This window comes from Colobus angolensis, unplaced genomic scaffold (genome assembly GCF_000951035.1).
Source record: "Colobus angolensis palliatus isolate OR3802 unplaced genomic scaffold, Cang.pa_1.0 Scaffold109, whole genome shotgun sequence".
Classification (NCBI taxonomy): domain Eukaryota; kingdom Metazoa; phylum Chordata; class Mammalia; order Primates; family Cercopithecidae; genus Colobus; species Colobus angolensis.
In genome coordinates this window covers 1,096,610-1,122,303 of record NW_012111919.1, presented here as the reverse complement: position 1 = coordinate 1,122,303, position 25,694 = coordinate 1,096,610, and the positions used below count along the sequence as shown (strand labels likewise).

General features: G+C 42.9%; 1 protein-coding gene across 1 annotated transcript in view; it reads left to right on the top strand.

Moving 5' to 3' along the window:
- DRC1 (dynein regulatory complex subunit 1) overlaps nucleotides 1-25,694 on the top strand; it is a 57,093-nt gene that overhangs the window by 21,867 nt on the left and 9,532 nt on the right. Inside the window, exons 4-10 of the mRNA XM_011950261.1 lie at nucleotides 1,763-1,946; nucleotides 6,849-6,986; nucleotides 8,000-8,086; nucleotides 9,374-9,496; nucleotides 18,255-18,394; nucleotides 22,426-22,560; nucleotides 22,920-23,152. Coding sequence (XP_011805651.1) covers nucleotides 1,763-1,946; nucleotides 6,849-6,986; nucleotides 8,000-8,086; nucleotides 9,374-9,496; nucleotides 18,255-18,394; nucleotides 22,426-22,560; nucleotides 22,920-23,152 — 1,040 coding nt within the window. The remainder of the gene's footprint in view (nucleotides 1-1,762; nucleotides 1,947-6,848; nucleotides 6,987-7,999; nucleotides 8,087-9,373; nucleotides 9,497-18,254; nucleotides 18,395-22,425; nucleotides 22,561-22,919; nucleotides 23,153-25,694) is intronic.

The window sequence follows — 25,694 nt, the reverse complement described above, 5'->3', positions numbered from 1 at the left end:
GTCTCGATCTCCCGACCTCGTGATCCGCCCGTCTCGGCCTCCCAAAGTGCTGGGATTACAGGCTTGAGCCACCGCGCCCGGCCTTCGATTAATTTCTTAAACAATTAGAAGAGCAACCACTTGGCCAGGCGTGGGGTGGCCCATGCATGTAATCGCAGCACTTTGGGAGGCCGAGGCGGGCGGATCACTTGAGGTCAGGAGTTTGAGACCAGCTTGGCCAACATGGTGAACCTCCATCTCTACTAAAAATACAAAAAATTAGCTGAGTGTGGTGGCACGTGCACACCTGTAGTCCCAGTACTCAGGGGGCTGAGGCAGGAGTCTCACTTGAGCCCAGGAGGCAGACGTTGTAGTGAGCCAAGAGTGTGCCACTGGACTCCAGCCTAGGCAATGGGAGTGAAACCCTGTCTTTAAAAAGAAAGAAAGCAAGCAACCACTTGACCATTTAGGCTTATCATATACATACAGGGGACGATTTTAACAATATTTTTAGTTGTTCAGCGTAAGTAGTTCCCTCGTTAGCAACGTTAGCAGCTCTACCAGTAAAGGTGGTTGACTTTTATTCTCAAAACTTCCCACTGCCTTTATGGGCTGTACCAGGAACAGAGTTGGCAGATTCCCAGCAGGGTCAGCTTGTGAAAGGCGGGGAAGGTCATGCAAGGAGTTAGGCCTCATCCTCTAGCCACAGAGGAACGCTGAAGGTCCCAGTGGGCAGGTTACAAGGTCATTGTGCTGTGGAAAGATGACCTGACAACTCTTTCTCATTTCTTGAAATAAAAAAGTCAATTAAATTTAAAAAGTGTCCTAGCTTGGAAGGTGGGGTGGGTGTGGGATGGGACAGGGAGAGAGGATTGCAGAATGTTTAAGCTGTGACTTCGGTTCCTCAGGGAGTTTGTTTGGAGGTGCTGTCACAGGATTAGTCTGTTACAAGGAGCAGAGAGTCTCTGGGAGATATCCTAGCCACTGTTTCCAGAGGGGCCCCAGCTCAGCTGTCCTGCCTTCCTGCCACCTCACCCCACCTCAGTGTGCTCTGTCACAGAGATTCTTTGGAATTTATGGAAAGGCTCTCCCTATTTTCCATTCCTCATGGCGGAGTTTCCATATTTGTACATTCCACTAGTCATTTATTGGTAACTTGGGAGAGGAGTAGCCAGACAATTGAGGTCATGTTGCTAATAAAAAATCGATAATTTAAGTACCATGTGTTAAGTGACTCCCACGCTGAGCACCTGTGCTGTGTGCGTCATCTTATTTCATCCTGACAACAGCCAGCCACATGAAGATAGATACTTTGCATCCACTCCATTTTACAGAAGAGAAAAGAGAGGCTTGAAGAGGTTATGCAACTTATCTAAAAGGTTGACAGTCAGTTAGGAGCCAAGTCAGGACTTCAACATAAGCTCTGTGACTCCAGAGACCCAGTTGTGTTTAACTGTTGTGTGTTATCATATTACTAAGAAGCTGGTGACCAATTGATCTTGGTGTGTTTGTGTGTGTGTGTGCGCGTGTGTATGTGTGTGTGTGTAGCCTTAATGTTGATCTGTTTTTGCTATGTGTCATTTTCTTTACTTAGCTTAAGTTACTTGTAGTCAAGCGTTAAACGAAAAGATTTCTCAGCATTGAGTTTGATTTTGGGTGGGTGTGTTTGGGCAGTGCCCAGTACCTGGGTTTTATATTCTAGAGATTCTAGAGAACATACCTGCTCTATTGGAAGGCAGCATCTGGAGCTGGGCTGGCATGGCTGGCATGTTTGTATTTGCAGGATTGAGAAGCTGGAGAATGAAGTTAAGACCAGCCAGGACAAATTTGACGAAATCACCTCAAAGTGGGAAGAGGGCAAGCAGAAGAGAATTCCCCAAGAGCTGTGGGAAATGCTCAATACCCAACAGCTGCACTGTGCTGGCCTCTTAGAAGATAAGAACAAGCTCATCAGTGAGTTACAACAGGCAAGCGGCCCGGGCCCTCCAGCCCAGTCACTGGGGATCTGCCTGGGATTTAGCTAGGTTATTGGTTTGCTTTCCCTGAATGGAAAAATGTAGAAACCTTTTACTTCATTATTTAGAATCCTGTACAACTCATGGTATAAACTTTTTCTTTTTTTTTTTTTAAGATGGTAAGAAACACATAACATTAAATTTGCCATCATAACCATTTTAAAGTGTATAGTTCATGGGCTGGGTGCAGTGGTTCATGCCTATAATCCCAGCACTTTGTGAGGCTGAGGCAGGCGGATCACTTGAGATCAGGAGTTTGAGACCAGCCTGGCCAACGTGGTGAAACCCCATCTCTACTAAAAGTATCAAAATTAGCCGTGCATGGTGGCACACGCCTGTAATCTCAGCTACTTGGGTGGCTGAGGCAGGAGGGTCGCCTGAACATGGGAGGCAAAGGTTGCAGTGAGCCAAGATCACGCCACTGCACTCCAGCCTGGGTGACAAAGCGAGTGAGACTCCGTCTCAAAACAAAAAACAAAAAACTATAGTTCGGTCATGTTAAGTATACAGCATTCAGATGCAGCAGATCTCTAAGAACTTTTCATCTTGCAACATGGAAACTCTATGCCCCTCAGACACCAATTCCCTCTTCCCCTTCCCCCTAGCCCTTGGTAATCACCTTTCTACTTTCCGTTTCTGTGATTTTAACTACTCTATTAGATACTTCCTGTGAGTGAAATCATACAGCATTTGTCCTTTTGTGACTAGCATATTTGGCTTAGTGTGATGGACTTCATTGTAGCACGTGACACGACTGCCTTCCTTTTTAAGGCTGCGTAGTATTTCATTGCATATGTATACCACATCTTGTTTTATACATTCTCCTGTGAATGGATATTTGGGTTGGATTTCACCTTTTGGCTATCATGAGTAATACTGCTGTGAACATGGGTATACACGTATCTCTTTGAGATCCTCCTTTGAATTATTTGGTACACTTAAAAGTAGGATGGCTGGTAATATGGTAATTCTGTTTTTAATTTTCTTAGGAACCTCCATACTGTTTTTTATAATCACTGCACCATTTTACATTCCCACTAACAGTACACAAGGGTTCTAACTTCTCTGTATTCTCACCAACACTTACATCCTGTTTTTTGTGTTAGTTTCCGTGTTGATAGTGTGAGGTGATAGCTCCTTGTGGTTTGGATTTACATTTCCCTAATGATTAGAGATGTTGCGCATCTTTTTCATGTGTTTCTTGGCCATTCGTGTATCATCTTTGGAGAAATGTCTATTTAAATCCTTTGCTTATTTTTAATTTGGGTTGTTTTTGAGTTATAGAAGTTCCTTATGTATTTCGGACATTAACCCCTTATCAGATATATGATTTTCAATTATGATTTCCTGTTCCATATATTGCCTTCTTATTCTTGATTTTTTTTTTTTTTTTGATGTGCAAACATTTCTGAGTTTGGTGCAGCCCCATTTGTCTATTTTTGATTTTGTTGCCTGGGCTTTTGGTGTCATATCTGAGAAATTATTGCCAAATCCAATGTGTAGACCCAGTTGTGTTTAACTATTGTGTGTTAACACAACAGTTAAACTGTTAAAAAATGGCTCCTACATTTTCTTCCAGGAGTTTAGTAGTTTTAGGTCTTTAATCAATTTTGAGTTATTTTTGTATATGGTATAAGGTAAGGGCCCAACTTCATTCTTTTGCCTGTGAATATCCAGTTTTCTCAATATCATTTGTTGAAGAGACTATCCACCTCACCACTGTATAGTCTTGTCAAAGTCATTTGACCATAGATGCGGGGGTTTGTATATTATTCATTTACCATTTTGACCCTTGTCAAAAGCCATTTGGTCATATATGTAGGGGTTTATTTCTGGACTCTCTAGTTCCCTTGATCTATATATCTATTTTTATGTCAGTACCACACTCTTTTAATTACTGTTGCTCTTTGTAGTTTTTTTTTTTTTTTTTTTTTTTTTTTTTTTTTTTTTTTTTTTTGAGACAGAGTTTTGCTGTTGCTCATGCTGAAGTGCAGTGGTGTGATCTTGGCTCACTGCAACCTCTGTCTCTAGGGTTCAAGGAATTCTTCTGCCCCAGCCTCCCGAGTAGCTGAGACTACAGGCGTGTGCCACCTTGCCTGGCTAATTTTTGCATTTTTAGTAGAGACGGAGTTTCACAATGTTGGTCAGGCTAGTCTCGAACCCCTGACCTCAGGTGACCCACCTACCTCAGCCTCCCAAAGTGCTGGGATTGCAGATATGAGCCACTGCACCCAGTCTGTAGTATGTTTTGAAATCAGGGAATGTGGGACCTCCAACTTTGTTCTTTTTCAAGATTATTTTGGCTATTTGGAGTCCCTTGAGATTCTGAATTTTACGAATTTTAGGATGGTTTTCCTATTTCCACAAAAAATAATGTTGGGATTTTGATAAGGATTGCATTGAATCTGTAGATTATTTTGTATAGTGTGGACATTTTAACAGTATTGAGTCATCCAATTCATAAGCACAGGATATCTTCCATTTGTTTATGTCTTCTTTGATTTCTTTTAGTAATGTTTTACAGTTTTCAGTGTACAAGGCCTACTTGGTTAAGTTTATTCCTAAGTATTTCATTCTTTTTGGTGCTATGGTAAATAGATTATTTTCTTAATTTCCATTTTGGATTGGTCATTATTTGCATATAAGAATGCAACTGGTTAAAAATTTTTTAAACTTTTAATTTAATTTTTTTGAGACAGAGTCTCACTCTGTTGCCCAGGCTGGAGTGCAGTAGACTGATCTTGGCTCACTGCAACCTCCACCTCCTGGGCTCACGTGATCCTCCTGCCTCAGCCTCCCAAGTAGCTGGGATTACAGCGTGCATCACTATGCCCAGCTAATTTTTGTGCTTTTAGTAGAGATGGGGTTTCACCATGTTGCCAAGGTTGGTCTCGAACTCCTGACCTCAAATTACCCACCCACCTCCACCTTCCAAAGTGTTGGGATTACAGGTGTGAGCCACCACACCTGATTTTTTTTTTAATTTAAAATTAAAAAACTTTATGGGTAGGCGTATATATTTATGGGGTACATAAGATATTTTGATACAGCCATACAGTGTGTGATAATCACATTGGGGTAAATGGGGTATCCATCACTTCAAGCTGTGTCATTTCTTTGTGTTACAAACATTCCAGTTATACTCTTTTAGTTATTTTAAAATGTACAACAAATCTAGCTGACCTTAGTCACCCTGTTGTGCTGTCAAATACTAGATCTTATTCATTCTAACTATATTTTTGTACCTATTAACCATCCCCATTCCTCCCCGACCCCCCACACTACACTTCTCAGTCTCTGGTAGCTATCATTCTACTTTCTATCTCTACGAGTTCAATTGTTTTAAATTTTAGCTCCCACAAACGAGTGAGAACATGCAAAGTTTGAATTTTTGTGCATGGCTTATTTCATTTAACACAATGCCTTTCAATTCCATCCACGTTTTTGTATGTGACAGGATCTCATTCTCTTTTATGGCTGAATAGTACTCCATTGTGTCTATGTACCACATTTGCTTTATCCATTCATCTGCTGATGGACACTTAGGTTGATTCCAATTCTTGGCTATTGTGAATAGTGGTGAATAGTGTGAATTTTGATTTTGTGTCCTGCAACTTTGCTGAATTTGTTTAAGTTCTAACAGGTTTTCGTGTGTGTGAAATCTTTGGTTTTTCTGCATGTAAGATCATGTCATCTGTGAACAGAGATAATTTTAACTTCCAATTTTGATGTCTTTTCAAGTGATAAACTTTTAATTAGAAGTAAAAGCTTTGTCATAATTATAGAATTATTAGCTATCTAATAGAAATATATTCATGCATCACTTAATGATGGGGATATATTCTGAGAAATGCATTGTTAGGTGATTTCATTGTTGTGAGAACATCATAACGTGCTTACACAAACCTAGATGGTATAACCTACTACACACCTAACTTATTGCTCCCAGGCTACAATCCTGTCTAGAATGTCACCGTACTGAATACTGTAAGCAGCTGTAACGCAGTGCTAAGTAGTTGTGCATCTAAACAGAAAAGGCACAGTAGAAATGCCGTATTATAATCCTATGGGACCACTGTCATATATGTGGTCCATCATTGACTGAAATGTTGTTACGTGGCACATGACTGTAGTATTTTTACAGCAAATGCTGTTCCAGAGTTGAGTCCTTAGTTAAAGAATGCAACTTAGTCTGCAGTAGATATGTTCCTGTGTTGGAACCTGGACATTAATTACTCAGCTGGGACACTCTAGGCTTTCTGGGAGCTTGCAGGGAGATTTGCAGCAGGTGATAACATTGAGGGGTTTGGTCCTGGGTGCTTGTTAAGAGCTTTGCACTGAGCACAGCCCATTCCACTCCATCTACTGTGCTTTATCTCAGGCCTTCTAAGACTCTTCTGAAGCCACTTTCTCTTTGTACAGTTTATTATTATTATTATTATTATTATTATTATTATTATTATAGAGACAGGGTCTTACTCCATCTCCCAGGCTGGAGTGCAGTGGTGCAATCATGGCTCACTGTAGCCTCCACCTTCTGGGCTCAAGAGATCCTCCCACCCCAGCCTCCCAAGTGGCTGGGACCACAGGCGTGCATCACCACATCTGGCTAATTTTGTATTTTTTTATAGAGACAGAGTTTTGCCATACTACCCAGGCTGGTCTCCTGAGCTGAAGCACCTGCCTCAGCCTCCCAAAGTGCTGAGATTATAGGTGTGAGCCACTGTGCCCAGCCCTCTTTGTACAGTTTCATGTCCTAGCGTTGACAGATTCTGGTGAGAGGGGTCTAGAGATAGTGCTTGGCACCTCCTGCTCCTGCAGTTTGTGGCCAGCCTTTTCCATGCTTTTTTCTAGGAGTTAAAAACAAAGGATGACCAGTATGTGAAGGATTTGAAGAAACAGTCAGATGACATCTCCCTGCTTCTGGAGCGGATGGAACAACAGGTGAAGAATGTGATGAAAACCTTCCGTGAGGAGCTCTGTAACATTGAGGTAACGGTGTGAAAGGACCTGGTTTCTGCTCTTGGGGGGCCCCTGGGAGGAGGTCTAGGTCTGTCCTAATGATCTAAGGAGGGCCCTAGATGACTTCTCTGTCCTCTGATTTCTGTTTTGCTCTCAGGTTTTATTAATTTATTTACTTATTCATTCATTTGACAAGTACATATCAAGTGTCTACTATATGCTGGGCACTGTTCCAGGGGGCTAGGGATGCAGCTATGAACAAAACAAAGTTCCTGGTGGAGCCTGTATTCTAGTAGGAGGCAGCTAGACAATAAACAAGTTACTAAATATATTATTTCACAGGTGGTAATAAGTGTTTTGAAAGAAAATAAGACGAGCAAGGGGTTGGGGAACAAAAAAGGGGGATTAGCACTCCATAAGCATAAACTCTATACGAGGCATTTCTTTGTTTCTTTATGGCAGCTGGGGCAGACAGTGGCAAAGGGGAGTGTTGCATAGGATTCAGGAATCAGTATTTTGAATTTGAATGAAATGTTCAAGATTGAGATTGAGATTTAGCCCTTTCCAAGATGGAAGAGAGCCAAGAGGGTGGAGGCCTCTCTCTCTCTGGGTTGTTGGAGACTTATTTCTGCATTCCCAAACCTAACCCTTGTGAGCTTCATGCTGCCTTTGCTTCATGGGAACCCCAACCATGGCAACGCATCAACGGTAGTCAGTTGAATTACACACCAGGGCCTGCCGTATGACTGACAACAGGGGCACTGGCCTTCCTCCAGTGCCCTGCCTCTGATAATGACTAAGCCATGGGACTGTTGAAACATCTCCTCTCTGCATTCGGATATCGTCTTCATAACAGCTAATTTCCATGCAGCTCCTTCCATAGCCATTTGGTCTCATGAAACTTGGCAAGTCTGCATTTGAAATTGACTTTTACTATGTGGTTGTTGGTACAGCATTTTTACAGTTACCTAAAAGTTCTTTGACACTGGTGGGACCTGCCCAATCAAAACAGATGCAAGAGTCTTTTTCCTTCTCGGTCATAGAAAGCATTTGAGGTGGAACGCCAAGAGCTCCTGGCCAGTAATAAGAAGAAATGGGAGCGGGCCCTTCAGGCTCATAATGCCAAAGAGGTAAAGGGTGGAGGCTGTCAAGGGTGATCTGTGGGGTCTGGGTGATTTCTATTGTGACTGAATTCGCTAGCCTTTTTGTTTTTGTTTTTTTTTTGAGACAGATTCTTGCTCTGTCGCCCAGGCTGGAGTGCAGTGACCCAATCTCAGCTCACTGCAAGCTCCGCCTCCCGGGTTTATGCCATTCTCCTGCCTCAGCCTCCTGAGTAGCTGGGACTACAGGTGCCCACCACCTTGCCCAGCTAGTTTTTTGTATTTTTTAGTAGAGATGGGGTTTCACTGTGTTAGCCAGGATGGTCTCGATCTCCTGACCTCATGATCCACCCGTCTTGGCCTCCCAAAGTGCTGGGATTATAGGCTTGAGCCACCGCGCCTGGCCTTTTTTTTTTTTTTTTCCTTTGAGTTGCAGTGTCACTTCTGTTGCCAGGCTGGAATACTGCGGCGCGATCTTGGCTCACTGCAACCTCCGACTCCCTGGTTCAAGTGATTCTCCTGCCTCAGCCTCCCAAGTAGCTGGGATTACAGGCATATGCCACCATGCTAATTTCTGTATTTTTAGTAGAGATGAGTTTCACCATGTTGACCAGGATGGTCTCAATCTCCTGACCTCGTGATCCGCTCGCCTTGGCCTCCCAAAGTGTTGGGATTACAGGCGTGAGCCTCCACGCCTGGCCGCCTTTTTGTGTCTTGAGTAGAACTGCTGTGGCTAAATACTACTGCACTTCCTAGCTAATCAGTGTGGCCTTGCAGATGGGGATCATCTCTGTGGTGGTGGTGAGTACCACCCAGGCAGCTTGCCGTGTTTTCCATGGTCCCGTCACTTTCCCCTTTGTTTACTGGGTATCTCACCCAGCTGTGAATATTCGTGGCCCAAAGTGTTTTAAGACACATTTTTAAAGGGTGTGTTATTATCACTTTATTTCAGAGTTGTAAAGAACAAAGAAGTGACTCAACCAAGATCCAATAGACTTTTCAGAAATATAAACATCTGATTTCAGGGTCTGTGCATAATTTCTTTTCTTTTTTTTCAAATATTTAGACTTCAAGGAGATGAGCTTAATTTCATAATGGAGCATTCCTCTTAGAGTTTCTGGAGTAATGACCCCATTAGGCAATACGACCCAAGTCCTAAAAGCCTTGGGTATTCAGGACTTCTGAAAACCACCAGACTCCCTGTGGAGCCATGAAACTTCCAAACTCTCCCCTGTGTCATGCTGGTCAGGCCATCCAAAGGATTGAGGTGGGGCAAGGATGGTCCCTAACTTTTCTCTTGTCTTCCTGTGCCTTTAGCTGGAGTATCTTACCAACCGCATGAAAAAAGTGGAGGACTATGAGAAGCAGCTGAACAGGCAGAGGATCCGGGATTGTGAAGAGTACAACACGATCAAGATCAAGCTGGAGCAGGATGTGCAGGTGCAGCAGCTGGTCCTCACTAGGGTGCCTGGGTGGCGGAGCAGATGGCCAACACCTGTGAATGTTTCCTATTTAGCAACTACCTGTGACATTCTAGAGGTAGTCCCTTCAGCACGTATTTATTAATCATTTGCCTTCTTTTAAATATTCATATCTGAAGGAGCTCATGTACAGGATATATGCAGAGAGATACTTTCTTTAAGAAACCAGTGGAGGTGAGCTGAGCATGGTGGCTTACACTTGTAATCCCAGCACTTTGGGAGGCCGAGGAGGGAGGATCACTTGAGACCTGGAGTTTGAGACGAGCCTGGGCAACATAGTGAAACTGTGTCTCAGCAAAAAATAAAAAGAAATTAGCTGAGCCTGGTAGCACACACCTGTAGTGCCAGCTACTCAGGAGGCTGAGGTTGGAGGGTCACTTGAGCCCAGGAGTTTAAGGCTGTAGTGAGCTGTGATCACACCACTGCACTCCAACCTGGGCAACAGAGCAAGACTTTGTCAGAAAGAAAGAGAGAAAGGGAGAGAGAAAGTAAGAGAGAAAAAGAAAGAAAGGAAAAGAAAGAAAGGAAAAGAAAGCAAGGAAAAGAAAAAAGAAAGAAAGAAAGAAAGAGAAAAGAAAGAGGAGAGGGAGGGAAGGAGAAAAGAAAAGAAAAGAAAAAAGAAAAGAAAGAAAGGAAGAGAAAGAAAGAAAAACTGCCAAGATACTACAGAGGTCTGGAAGCCATTTTCTTCTAGCAAAGGAAAAATGTCCCTAGGGCAAGTTGGCTATGTCCAAGAGCCAAAGCTAGGACAGCTACTGCTAATAATGGCAGCCATCAAGTGAGTCTCTCCCATATTCCAGACACTTTAATGAACTCTAATCTTCATCACCAACAGCATTTTATACATCAGAAATCTGAAGCTTAGAGACAAAGCTGTATATCTAGTACACGATAAACCCTGGATTCAAATCCAGTTCTGTCTGGCTCAAAAGCCTATATTCTTCCCTTATTTCAAACAGCCCCTTGACTGATGGTTGGAAATTTCAGTGAGGCAAATTCTGACTATCAGAAAGAAACTTCTAAGAGTTAGAACTGTCCAATATTCAGAAGGGCATTCCACAAAACAAAGATGGCTTTATCTTAAAATATGCAATGGCTGAATGACTGTGTCTGTCTGTGGTGTTGAAGAAGGATTCCTGCAGTAGTAGGAGGTTATTTCTGGTTTCTAAAGTTTTTTTCCAAGCCCCTAGGCTGTTTCAATACCAGTTAAAAAAAAATGCATCTCTAATTACATGTACATGTAATGTAATTGCATCTTAATATTCAAGTATGGTCTATTCATTTCAGTCTCTATGTAGAAAAAGGTGTTAGATGAAAGCTTTTCCACATAGCTTTTGTTAGAGTTTCAGTTCTTTTCCTATCACTTGATATCATGAAGTTAAATCAAAAACCCCATTAGGTTACAAATATATTTACTAGTCTTGAGAATTTTCCCAGGTCCTTCTCATATTAATGTCACAGATATGAGAGTTACTGACAGAACACTACAAGTCTGTAATACAATAGCACTCTTTCTGTGGGCTGTACATGTGATATAATTTTACTGAAAATGGCTATTGTTAAACTTTCTGAATTTGTCTTGGTTCTGTGATAATTTATGTGACAAAACTATGTACTGTTAGCCTCAGTGAGATACATGGAGTTTCATGTTCTTAATCCAATGTCCAAATACTTGAATGAAGCAAAAAATTCTAGGACCTAGGGAGATCCTGAGGTGGGTGTAGGAGGTAGAGTAAGATCAGAGAAGTGGGGGGCAGGGAGCCAGGGAGACCGGGAGACCTGGCTCCGCTGGCTGTCCCTGTCCAGGTTGACCGACGGTGGCATGTGCGCAGATGGAGACATTTCAGGCAGAAAGGGGCACAGTGCCTTTGCATCATAGTTCTTTCCTGTGTCAGATGGAAACCGAGGCTACCTATACCACTTTCCACACTGTAACTGGGGGGAAAAATCATCAAATCAGGGACTACCCATATGGCAACATGCGGAATGTTTTAGTAGGTTGAACTTTATCATAGTGACTCTTAAGTGTACTTTCACTAGACATTCAAGCCAAATGGCACTGATTTTTTTAAGAAGATGTAACACGCAGTTCAATGTCAAATTTGCTCTTCCCAACTAATGTATAACACTCTATCAATTCTAAAATATGGAACTAAAATTCTTGCAAACCACAAAAATGGGAAGGATACAGTACACATAGATTTGGATGATGGGTGAAGTACAAGAAGTAAAAAGAAGTCTTACTGTTCAAGTGCTTACTGCCAGTAAAGGTCATGTTATTAATAGCAGAGCAAAGAGAAGCCTGTAAACATTGTGTGCTTAGGTGGAAACTCCCTACCCCTCCCCACTACCCGAAAAGAAAACTGCTAGAAACATTTAATTCTTGATGCAGGAAGCAAATGTTTTTATCTGTAGGCCTTATACACTCATTTAGGATTGTAAGATGTTCAGCTCAAATTTAGGGGCTGCTACCTTTAATACTAGAATATTAACCCCCCCAAATTAAATATGTTATTTATTTACACTATATTAATTTACATTATGCAAAGCACAGAGATTAGCAAAGTACAGCCCCTGCCCTCAAGGAATTTATAATCTATTAAGGAAGAAAGCAAGTTACGGCCGGGCACAGTGGCTCACGCCTGTAATCCCAGCACTTTGGGAGGCCGAGGTGAGCGGATCATGAGGTCAGGAGATCAGGATCATCCTGGCTAACACGGTGAAACCCTGTCTCTACTAAAAATACAAAAAATTAGCTGGACGTGGTGGCGGGAGCCTGTAGTCCCAGCTACTCGGGAGGCTGAGGCAGGAGAATGGCGTGAACCCGGCAGGCGGAGCTCACGGTGAGCCAAGATTGCACCACTGCACTCCAGCCTGGGCAACAGAGCGAGACTCTATCTCAAAACACAACAAAACAACAAAACAACAACAACAAAAAAAAAACAGAAAACAAGCTACACAAATAGTGTCAAAGAGAAAGAGATGGGGCAGAAAGGGGGAGCAAGAGTGTGGCCTGAGATGACATTGCCAGTCTTCGGGTTCCAACATGGGATCCTGCAGGCCCAGCTGAGGGTCGAGATTGGGGTAAATAGGCCCAGTGGAGTCTCTGGAGTCAGCAGAGAAGGCCAGAGGGAAAGGCTGTTTTAAATTTCCATCCTGCTGGCACATTGGTGGCAGCCTCTTTTCCTGAGCCCATGGACAAGAGATAACACCCAAAAGCAGCTGTGGAGAAGCTTGTGCTGCTCCAGGACAAAGTGGGAAGGTGTTATCAAAATTTATGCTACCTTTACCATGCAAGGACTTTTGTGGCAGGTTAGATTGTAATCTTTATAGATGACTCATAAAACACAAACATCATGTTTTGCCATTAGTCTTGAGAACATGAACTGCAACTTTGCAAAATATCTTTGGATAATTGAATAATAAGCACAGACATTTAGCAAAATCAATTACAGGTATTTTTAACTTTTATTTTAGGTTCAGGGTACATGTGCAGGTTTGTTATATGGGTAAACTGCATGTCACAGGGGTTTGCTGTACAGATTATTTCGTTACCCGGGTAATAAGCATAGTACTCGCTAGGTAGTTTTTTGATCCTCTCCCTGCTCCCAACCTCCACCCTCAGGTAGGCCCCAATGTCTACTGTTCCCCTCTTTGTGTCCATGTGTTCTCATTTGTCCCACTTATAGTGAGAACATGTGGTATTTGGTTTTCTGTTCCTAGGTTAGTTTGCTTAGGATAATGGCCTCCAGCTCCAATTATCTTGCTGCAAAGAACATATTCTCATTCTTTTTTTTTTTTAAACTTTTATGTCAAACCATATGATCTTGCTCTTTTTTTATGGCTGCATAATATTCCATGGTGTATATGTACCACATTTTAAAAACCCAGTCTACCGTTGATGGGCATCTAGGTTGATTCCATGTCTTTGCTATTGTGAATAGGCTGCAATGAACGTATACATGCATGTGTCTTTTTGGTAGAATCATTTATACTCCTTTAGGTATATATCCAATAATGGGATTGCTGGGTCAAATGGTAGCTTTGTTTTAGGTTCTTTGAGGAATTGCCACATTGCTTTCTACAATGCCTGAACTAATTTACATTCCTTCCAGCTGTGTATAAGCGTTTCTTTCTCAACCTCACCAGCATCTCCTGGGGTTTTTTTGTTTTGTTTTGTTTTAAATACTTTTTAATAATAGCCATTCTGACTGGTGTGAGATGGTATATCATTGTGGTTTTGATTTGCATTTCTCTAATGATTAGTGATGTGGAGCATTTTGTCATATGCTTGTTGGCTGCATGTATGCCTTCTTTTGAAAAGTGTTGTTCGTGTTCTTTGCCCACCCACTCCCCCTACTTGTTTCCCTTTTTTTTGGAGACAGGATCTTCCTCTGTTGCTCAGACTGGAGTGCAGTGGCATGATCTCAGCTCACTGCAGCCTTGACTTCCCAGCAGGCTCAAGCAAACCTCCCACCTCAGTCTCCCGAATAGCTGGGACTACAGGCACATGCCACCTTGCCTGGCTAATTAAATTTTTTTTAGTGTGTAGAGATGAGTTCTCACTTTGTTGCCCAGGCTGGTCTCAAATTCCTGGCCTCAAGCAATCCTCCCTCCTTGGTCTCCCAAAGTGCTGGGATTGCAGGCATGAGCCACCACGCCCAGCCATCCGTATACATATTATTATGTAATAACCTTCCTTGAAGAATGAAATTCACATGAGCGTGCATGTGATAGAGCTTTTGCATTTATAGTTCACATGCTCTTGTATTGTAAATATAAAAACAATCCTATGGCCAAATAAGTCTGGGAAATGCTGTCTTAGAGATAGGGGACTGTTGCAAGGCCACGAGAAGAAGGAGGGCTCCCTGGAAATCATCGGAGCAGACACTCAGGCACTTTGGGTCTCAGGGCCTTCACATGGGTCTGTTCCTGGGAAGATGGAACAGCCATTCCTCATCATCCCAAGTGGAGAGCAGTTCTGAAGACCCTCCTTCTCTGTGAGTGCTCATCTGTTCTCAGATGGTTACATCCCATGTGGAGCTTTTCTATTGGACTTTTGTGCCGAGCTGCCTCGTAGACCAATGGCCTCCCTTATGTTCAGTTCACGTGTGTCTGCTTTGTGTTCTGATTCCTGACTCACGATGACCAAGGCTGGTAACATTTGAAGTGGCAGAGCTAGTTTCATTTGAGGAGTGGAGGCATAAATCATTGCACCTTTGCAAGAAGAGCTGCTGAGAATCCCTTTCCCAGGAGACACTCAGGGCCGTCCCTAGAAGGGGACAGGGCCCAAAGCAACTCCGCCTGGGACCACCCGGATAACTGCCATTGAAATGAGGCTGTGCTGTTGGCATCATCCATAGGTCCTTGGGGATACTGTGCAAGTCAGACATTTCAAAATTAAATTTTAAACAGGCTCAGAAAGGGTCCTTTGTAGTTGTAGTTGAAGCTTCTGGCAGCTCCCTGCCCTGCCTGAAGTTCCCTACCCAAGGGCCAGGCCTGCACTTGGAGCTGCAGGGTCTGCCTGGCACGATGCTCAGTGCTGACAGAATGGGGTGAGGTGAGCACTTGCACCCATGGCCAGTGGGAGCATAAACCATAGATTTCTCTTTGGAAAGCATCTTATTGAGAACTTTTGACTTAGTCATTTCACTTCTACAAATCTACCATAAGGAAACAAATTACCCCAAGAATTGTATATATAATTTGTCCCAGCATTATTTTATAGTAAAGAAAATTATTAAAAGTGTATATAACTATATATACACACACACATACAACTGTAGGGAAATAGTAAATTATTTTGACATGGTAGACCTATTAAATATTTCATATATGATAAAACGGCATAGTATATAAAAGTATTCTAGCCTGTAATCCCAGCACTTTGGGAAGTCGAGGCGGGCGGATCACCTGAGGTCGGGAGTTTGAGACAAGCCTGGCCAACATGGTGAAACCCCATCTCTACTAAAAATACAATAATTAGCCGGGCGTGGTGGTGGCATGTGCCTGTAATTCCAGCTACTTGGGAGGCTGAGGCAGGAGAATCATTTGAACCCGGGAAGTGGAAGTTGCAGTGAGCCGAGATCATGCCACTGTACTCCAGCCTGGGCGAGTGAGACTCTATCTCAAAAAAAAAAAAGAAAAAAAAGTATTCTGTATCATTAAAATGATGTTAATAAAACTTTGCTAACATGAAAAATTGTTGTTGTGATATTAAGGGAGGAAAGTAGGATATAAAATTGTAGACATAGTTTGATTCCAACTATGTAAAGGACACTGGAGGGAAACATGCCAGCATTAACAGAAGTTGCCTTTGGGGGTGGAATTTTGGGTAGCCTTGCAGCTTCTTTCTCCTATGTCTTCGTTTTCATTTGCTGTACTTTCCAAATTTTCTACAATGAGCAAATATTGCTTTTGTACTCAGGAAAAGTTTTTTCAAAGAAAAATGTGTAACTAGAAAGGGTAAATAAAAAATAAGTAAGTAGAGAAATTGAGAGGTAGGATTAGTTATGATCTCGGGGACTCATATGGTTCTTCATTCACCATCTGTTAAAAGATATTACAGGCTTCTGTTCTGAAGGAGACATTCAAATACTCATCTCATAATGGAGATTTAAAAATCTCTGCTGTGGTGATGTAGAATATCCTTGACTAATTCCCCCTATGACAATGTGTGTGGGGATCACCGGATGCCACAGCAACCGTGGAAATGATGTGCTTCCTGACCCAAAGGAGCGTCACCTCCTAGCCAGGAGCCCTCCTAGAGTATGACCCAGAGCGGGCTGTGATAGCCGCTTGGAATCACTTCCTCTGTTGACTCCTGAGCCAGAGTCTGTAGCCTAACAGAGGGAGATGGGACAGAGGCTGGAGACAGCACGCACGTGGCAGTTTTATCGAGTTTCTGATTCCACTTGATTGCCTTCCCCATTCCTGCATTTCACTCGGGAGAGGCAGGAGCATGCCAGCCTCCAGCCTTGCCTCTCTCTGATCTTTTTTTCACAACCTGTCAGGGTGATCTTTCTACAGTGACTGGACCAACCATTTTCCTTCCCTGCTTAACGTTTTTAGTGGTCCTCCCTTGACTTCAGGATAATGCTTTAGATTCCTAGCTTGGGAAGGCTCTGCTGCTCTGTCAGCCTCATTTCTGACCTTTTCTTGCCTCGTGCCTCACATCCTAAACTTCTTGTGGTTTTCCCAAAGCACCTACCCCCTTTGCCTCATATGTGCTATTTCCTCTCTCTAGAGTGCCCACCCTTCGGGTGTCACCTGTGTAACTCCAGCACATTCTCTAGGTCTCAGCTAGACATACCATCTTCCAGGGATGCTTTCCCTGGTCCCTCAAGACCAAGGACAGTGCTCCTCTCATTGGTCCCATAATGGTCTGGGCTTCCCTCTATCTTGCCTCTTATCACTAGTGTTTGTTTATCTGCCTCTGTTCTAGACGGGTCAGGACTACGCCTTTCTCACTGGTGTTTTCGCAACGGCACCTCGAAAAGTATCTGACACAGATTAGGTACACAATAAATATTTGCTGAATGAATTAATACAGCTAATGGAAATCCAAAAAGTAAGGATGAATGTGTCTGTCCTCCTTTTAAATGAACCTGGGTTGCTAAACACTAACAATTCCACCCTGGAAGGTCAAAGTGGGGGCAATTTCAAGTTTTTGTGGCCATATTTATTTCTATGGTGTTTTTAGCGGGGCTACTCATATCTCTGAAGGGTCTGGAGAAAGTTACCGGAGTTAGTTGGACTTGAAAGCTCTGTGATCTTTCTTAGGTGTTAGGTACACAGATCTTAGCTTACAGTTTATTGACTTGTATTTTATCTGGTTGGCCTTTAACTTGACTCTTATGATAGATTTTCTAAGAATGTAGGCTGAGGCACTTGTCCCTAAGGTTCCTCTGACATGACTTGAACAATTTATTAGAGGCCCACAAGCTAGGGCCAACTAGTAGTGTGTGAAAATATATATATTTGTATTTCAGAGCATAACTTTATTTGTGTACAATTTTAGGTATAATTCACAGTGCAGATAAGCTTATAAATGTGGGAAAGTTTATTTTTGTATACTTCCAGTATAAACTTCTACCAATACTTTTACCTCTTTATTCTTTATGAGTGTAGGTACAAAGATAAATACATCTGAATATGGAGATGCATAATTAGGTAAATAAACATACATAAGCAGGACTATGTAAGTATGTCTTTTTTTTTTTTTTTTTTTTTTGTGAGACGGAGTCTCGCTCTGTCGCCCAGGCTGGAGTGCAGTGGCCGGATCTCAGCTCACTGCAAGCTCCGCCTCCCGGGTTTACGCCATTCTCCTGCCTCACTTCCCGAGTAGCTGGGACTACAGACGCCGCCACCTCGCCCGGCTAGTTTTTTGTATTTTTTTTTTTTTTTAGTAGAGACGGGGTTTCACCGTGTTAGCCAGGATGGTCTCGATCTCCTGACCTCGTGATCCGCCCGCCTCGGCCTCCCAAAGTGCTGGGATTACAGGCTTGAGCCACCGTGCCCGGCCATAAGTATGTCTATGTAAATATTTACCTATACAAAGCATGTTCCCCAAAAGACATTTTAAATGCGCTAGTGTATATAATACTAAGGATGCAGGTGTAGAGTTAGTGTGTGTGTGTGTGTATATATATATATATATATATATATACACACATATATATACATATATATATATTTATAGTTTTTTTAAACTTTAGATTCTTGAGCAGCAGCTTCAGCAGAGGAAAGCAATCTATCAACTAAACCAAGAGAAATTAGAGTACAACTTGCAGGTGCTGAAGAAGAGAGATGAAGAAAGCACAGTGATTAAATCCCAGCAGAAGAGGAAGATCAATCGGTAAGCTAGCATGCAGAGCGTCTTTCTTCTGGGCTTTCTGTGCTGAGAATAGGGATGGATATGTACTTTTTTCTATTGAAGGGGTAGAAACCATTAAAAATATAACCAAAACTTATTAAAATAGTTTTTTGGAGAAGTTAATACATTCAAGTGGTTCCCCTTCTCTCCCCAAGAAAAGAGAACATAGCAAAAGATCTTCCATCCCCACTCATCTTGTTCCTCCTTCCCACCTCTGTAACCAGTTTGTCTCTTCCAGAATTTCATTAGGCATATACAAGCCCACACAAATATTCTCATCCCCCATCTACTTTTACGCAAATGATGGCAGTCTGTACACACTGCTGAGTGTCTTGAAGACCTTTCCATCCCAGTTCATAGAGAGCTTTCACTATTTGTTAAGCTGCTACGACCCACTGTATAGATGCACTATGATTTATTTGACCAGTCTCTAACGATGGATATGTAGATTGCTTCCAACCTTTTTCCCTTGCAAATAATACCAACCTAAGTACTCATGACATGTGCCAGTTTGCTTTTGTGGAGATACCATGGCTTATTGAAAGGTACCTATTGCTTGAAATTTCTCACGCATCTTCCCTTCTTCCTCGTCTCCTTGCTCCTATCCTTCCTGCCTTTCTTTCTTTAGGAATTGCATTCTGAGTTTCAGACCACTGTGTTAGGCTCTGAGGACCAGAGTGGAATAAGATTTCTTGCTTGTAGAAGGAGACAAGATTGAAGATTTCCCTCCAAACCCCAAATAGCCTATTATTATTTATGAATTCTTCCACTTGTGGGTTGGTAATACATACATTTTGGACACATGTTGAATGTATAGAGGAACATCAGTTGACATTTTGGTAGTTACTTATCACAGAAAATGATACTGAATAAATGGGATGGCATCTTAAGCCTGATTATCTAAGAAACAAGAATAGTCAGGGGACAATATTTATTAAAAATTCCCACTATATAAGCCCCATACTAGATAGGGGAACATCCAAGAAAGGCACACATCAATACAGTGAGGAGGCACCTGGGAAAGCTTCCCAAAGAAGTGAAATACTGGAGGGGGTGGGGACATGAACTGGCAAAAAGCAGTTAAGAGGAGACTCCAAGTCTGAGAGTGCTGGCAGCTGGGAATGGCTGGTCTGAAGGCAAGGAGGTAGGATTCAGAAAGTCGCACAGTGGGTGTAGAGAACGGGTAAGGTGGGAGGCGGGAGAGGCGCTTGAGGCAGAGCTTGGGTTTGATGCGTGTGGCTGAGAGATGAGTGGAATCTTCCCTCTTATTTCAAACTCAGACATCTTTCCCTCAGCCTGAAAAACCCTTCAGCGGACCCTGCCGTTTCTAAGCACCATCTTTTCGTCTCTTGCTTTCATTGCCATTTTCCTTTCCTCCTCATCACCACCCAACATTTCATAATTTGACATATCTGTTTGTGCTGCTACAACAGACTACCTGAGACTGGATAATTTACAAAGACAAAAGTTTATTTCTTACAGTTCTGGAGCCTGGGAGGCCAAGATCAAGGATGGCAGGTTCAGTTTCTAGTGAGGGCTGTATCTTTCAGAGGGGAGGGACGCTGTGTCCTCACTCAGCAGAAGAACAGGAGAGCAAGCTGGCCTAAGGCTTTGGGAGGCCTGTTTTATAAGGGCCTTAATCCCATAATCCCATTCATGATGGGGGAGGCCTCATGGCTTCATTACCTCTTAAAGGCCCCACCTCTTAATATTATCACATTGACAACACTGAATTTTGGAGGAGTTACATTCAAGCCGTAGCAACCTATGACCCCAGGATTGTACAAAAACTCCCCATAGTAGGATACCAATGATGCCCTTCTAGCCAAACGTAGTGACTTCTCCTCAGGCCTCATCCTATTAAGATTGGATACTGGGTTTTCTTCTTCGATTTAAGTGGCCCTAAAATATTTGCTCTTCTTTCTTAATTTATTTGTTTCCTTTGGTGGTTCTGCTTTTCCTTGCTTGATATGTCTTGAGTATCTAGATAAGGTAATCTAGAAGACCCAGGCCTTACCATTGCTTTTAATTTTTATTTCATCTGCCACACACCTCAGTCTCATGGTTTTGAATATTCCCTTTTTGTTGATGACTACCAACTTCATATCCCCAATCCTGAGCTCACCTTTCATTTACCTGGAACTACCAAGGTAACAGCTCAGCTTGGAGAGGCCCTGTCATTTCCAGGGCACAGTTTCTGAAACCAGACTTGCCTCTGCTCCCTGTTTCCAGTTCTCCAGCCTCACTCCTCTGCATCTCTAGCTTCCAGGCACTCTGGACTTTTTGTTGAACCTTCTCTTGCAATCATTCTTCCCTATTGACTTCCTCTCCTGCTATCTTGCCCAGACCTTCAGTATGCATCTGGAGTTTGTTTTGGTAGCTTTTGTAATTAGATGACACATAGAAACTCCTTTACTGCATGACATTGGAAAAAAAACACTTTGGAATGACTACTTATTTTTACTTCTGTGCTTGGAAAGCCTCCTTGAATGCTGTAGTTAAGAAAATGGGTTAGCTGTTTCTTTTTATCAGCGACTAAGGTAACTACTTTTTTTGGCATTTTCTTGATGATGAAAATATGAATGATGAATGTTTGCATTTGAGAGGCATTTTGATCACTTTAGAATAATACTTAGGAGAGGGAAAATTTTATTTTTAGATTTTCTAAACTTAAAATATGTTGGCCTTCAACTTCTCTGTGACTTTGTGAATGGGACACTGATAAGAGACACCTCTGTAGCAGTTTGAAGTCTGAAGTATGGGCCTGGGTCTAAAAATTGTGCCTGCCATGCGTATTTTATGGGCCAAGTTTCCGTGCACAGAGCTCCTGTTAGCAGTGAGATGGTGAGCTGTGCCATGCCTGGATTCACAGTGCTATTGGACAGGTTTTAACTGCCTCTTGCTGTTCTTGAAATTTTGGACCATCCCCTCCCCTGCAAGCCTGGGTAAGATAGATGCCTCACCTCTGGGCTACCCTGGCATCCTGCATAAAACTCTCCTATAGCACTTGCCATACTGTACTGTAATTAATGTTTGTCTTTGTTTTTGACTAGACTGATAGTACCTTGTATTGAAACATATCTTTGTATTCTTCTTTGTCTTTCAACATATCCTTGTGCGAAAGTGGCATTTCGTGCTTGTTTAATGATAAGTGAATAAGTGAATGAATGAATGAATGAGTTACTGGACCTGTTAGCGGTATCAGCACTTTGAGGCTGGAAGATTTATGTATCATAGGCTTTTGTGATATGCATTTTTTTCTTTAAATTTTCCTTGCTTCATAATTGAATTAAACATCTAAGTCATGACAATGAAATAGTTGAGATAGATTATTTATATTTATTTATTTATTTATTTATTTTTATTTTTTCGAGACAGAGTCTTGCTCTGTCACCCAGGCTGGAGTGCAGTGGCGCGATCTCGGCTCACTGCAAGCTCCGTCTTCCAGGTTCACGCCATTCTCCTGCCTCAGCCTCCCGAGTATCTGGGACTACAGGCGCCTGCCACTACACCTGGCTAATTTTGTTTTTTATTATTTTTAGTAGAGATGGGGTTTCACTGTGTTAGCCAGGACGGTCTCGATCTCTTGACCTCGTGATCCGCCCGCCTTGGCCTCCCAAAGTGCTGGGATTATAGGCTTGAACCACTGCACCCGGCTGAGATAGATTATTTAAATATGTGAGGCTAGCCCTAGGTATGGGTGTGGGCATTCTGACAAATGATGTGTTGCGAAGAAGGTTCTGTCCACAGTCTTGAGTAGGAGGCTGCCTCTTGGTGGGTATGGGCTCTGGATTGTTTTCAATGCATTTCGTTTTGGACTGTCCCATGACCTCCTGTTGCCTTCCTTTTGTTGATCAAAATGGGATCTGTGTTTTGGAATATATGGGAGGGTTTTCTGCTCTTCCACAAATCTGCTCCTGGGTTTGTTGTAGAGTTGAATCAGGTGGATGAGAGCAACATACGTCATACCTTCTATTCAGCTGCAGACTAACTTTTTTTTTTCCTTCAACCAGCCTGCGTGATACACTTAACAATCTGAGATCAAAATATGCCAAGCAAATAAAGCAGTTTCAGGAGGAGAACCAGTCTCTAACCTTGGACTACCAACGTCTTGTGTTGCAATTCAAGGAGCTACAGAAAGCCATGCGGTATCTTAAGGACTTGGTCCTAAGGCACTTGTCCTAGCATAGAGGTGGCGGGGATGGAGTTTGTACAGGCTATGATTTTGTTGGACTTGATATCACCAGCTATTTTGGAGTTGGACCAGGCATTAGTTAACCCTTTGTGGTGTGTTCCCCTGGTCCTTCACTTGTGTGTCACCTGCCTTTTCTTGAGATGTGTTGGGATGGCTTCCAGTTTACTGTAAGTGGAAATCAGCTGCCCAGGGATGGGGCCACACCCAGGAATTAGCACAGCTCCTTTTCATGTTCTTGCCCTGCTGCCAATTGAGGGGACCCTGGCCAGGCCCTGGGGTCAGCTGGCCATGCTCTGTGACTCTCCTTCACAGGCATTTTGCTCTTATTGATGATGAGAAGTTTCGGGAGATTTGGCTGATGAATGAAGAGGAGGCAAAGGATCTAATAGCCAGAGCCTTTGATGTGGACAGGATCATCCACACCCATCATCTGGGGCTTCCCTGGACAGCACCTGATTTCTGGTTCCTGAAGAATGTTGGGCCTATTTCTCAGCAGCCCCAGAAGTCCGCCACGCAGATAGTAGAAGAAATGCTCATGCACACAGGTGACTAGAACGTTGTCATAGAACCTTAGAGCTGGAGGAGCCCCTGAGAACATCGGGTCAAACCAGTCACGTTAGAGATAGTCTAGGGAGGAGGGGGAAGAAATCCCATAGCTAGGAGGTGGTAAAGTATGATTATGGATATAGCTTGTAAGTCTCCTCTAATTTATAGCTTTGCTCTCTCCCCTGTATTGTAAACTGGCAGTTAGGTCTAGACACTTGATCAGGTGCAGGTCAAATTTATTTTTGCTAAGTACACTACTGTGTAGTACCTCCATCGGGATAAACTAATGTTGTCTTTCTTTTTGTGATGTTAGCAACCATTGCTAATCATTGTCTAAGATCCATGAACTGTATTAGGGATTGCAAAATGGTGATCTATTAAATTCTCTTCTTGTGTCTTTATTTAACAGTTAGAATACTTCTTAAAAGAAAACCTTTCCTTCATCAGCAATTTGCTACCCTGAGAGAGTCTGTGTACGAAAAGCAGGATAGATGCTTATTTTTTCTCACTGACCAACTTTCAAAATAATGGGTTGGTCCTCTAGCATCTTCCAAAGGTACCAATGAGTTTTTAAAAAATATTATGAATGCATGACTTTAAACAAATTTGATGTATTTTAGTTTACTAAAGTAATTATCCTTATTGAGGCTCAAATTCTTCCATCTTTGGCTAGTGGAAATCTTCACATTGGCTTCTAGGTCCTTTTGACTCAGCCCTAGTAGTTTGTTTGTTTGTTTGTTTGTTTGTTTGTTTATTTATTTATTTTTGAGACAGAGTCTTGCTCTGTTGCCAGGCTGGAGGTCAGTGGTGCGATCTCGGCTCACTGAGACCTCTGCCTCCCGGGTCCAAGCAATTCCCCTGCCTCAGTCTCCCGAGTAGCTGGGACTACAGGTGTGCACTGCCATACCTGGCTAATTTTGTGTATTTTCAGTAGAGATGGGGTTTCACCATATTGACCAGGATGGTCTCCATCTCCTGAACTCGTGGTCCCCCCACCTCAGCCTCCCAAAATGCTGGGATTATAAGTGTGAGCCACTGCTCTTGGCCAGCCCTAGTATTTTTTTTTTTTTTTTTTAATAGCGTCCTGGCTTTCCAGGATGACCAGGTGTTCAAGGCACACATTATACTTTACCTGCCTCAAGTCTGGAATCAGCCATTTCTCCAAGGATCCCCTGGTCCTTTTAAATAGGAATTTTTTTTTTTTTTTTAGATGGTCTCACTCTGTCACCCAGGCTGGAGTGCAGTGGTGGATCTTGGCTCATTGCAACCTCTGCCTCTCTTGCTTCAGCAATCCTCCCACCTCTGCCTCCCGAGTAGCTGGGACCAAAGACTCATGCCACCATGCCCAGCTAATTTTTGTATTTTTTGTAGAGACAGAGATTTGCCATGTTGCCCAGGCTGGTCTCAAACTCCTAGGCTCAAGCAATTCCTTCCCAGAGTGCTGGGATTACAGGCATGAGCCACCATGCCTGCCCAGGGAATGGTATTTAGAAACCACACTGTGGGTGCTGGGTGCTCCTTGTTTTGGATTGGCCATTGTTTCTAGGCCTTTTCAGTGGACAAAGCCGAGAGTATAGGATTTCTCACCCCTGTAATCCCAGCACTTTGGGAGGCCAAGGCAGGCGGATCATCTGAGGTCAGGAATTCGAGACCAGCCTGGCCAACATGGCGAAGCCCCATCTGTACTAAAAATACAAAAAATTAGCCGGTCATGGCATGCACCTGTAATCCTGGCTACTCGGGAAGCTGAGGCAGGAGAATCGCTTGAACCCAGGAGGTGGAGTTTGTAGTGAGCCAAGATTGCACCACTGCACTCCAGGTTGAGCAACAGAGTGAGCTTCTATCTTAATAATCATAATCATAATAATAAAATAGGCTGGGCGCAATGGCTCACATCTGTAATCCCAGCACTTTGGGAGGCCAAGATGGGAGGATAATGAGGTCAGGAGTTCGAGAGCAGCCTGACCAACATGGTGAAACCCTGTCTCTACTAAAAATACAAAAATTAGCCAGGCGTGGTGGTGCGTGCCTGTAGTCCCCGCTACTCAGGAGGCTGAGGCAGGAGAATTGCTTGAACCCGGGAGGTGGAGGTTGCAGTGAGCCGAGATTACGCCACTGCACTGCAGCCTGGGTGACAGAGTGAGACTCGGTCTAAATAAATAAATAAAGAAATAGGCACTTGGAATAGTTTCTGTGTGGTTATATCACCAGCTGATACACATATAGGTATTTTTGTTTCATTTTACTTTTGATTATTAGGGATTGGTTTTTCACAATTTAACTATGTTTTTTGTTTGTTTATTTTGTTTTTGTTTTTTTGAGACAGACTCTCACTCTGTTGCCCAGGCTGGAGTGCAGTGGCACAATCTTGGCTCACTGCAACCTCCACTTCCTGGGTTCAAGCGATTCTCCTCTCAGCCTCCTGAGTAGCTGGGATTACCGGCATACGCCACCATGCCCAGCTAATTTTTGTATTTTTAGTAGAGACAGGGTTTTGCCATGTTGGCCAGGCTGGTCTTGAACTCCTGACCTCAAGTGATC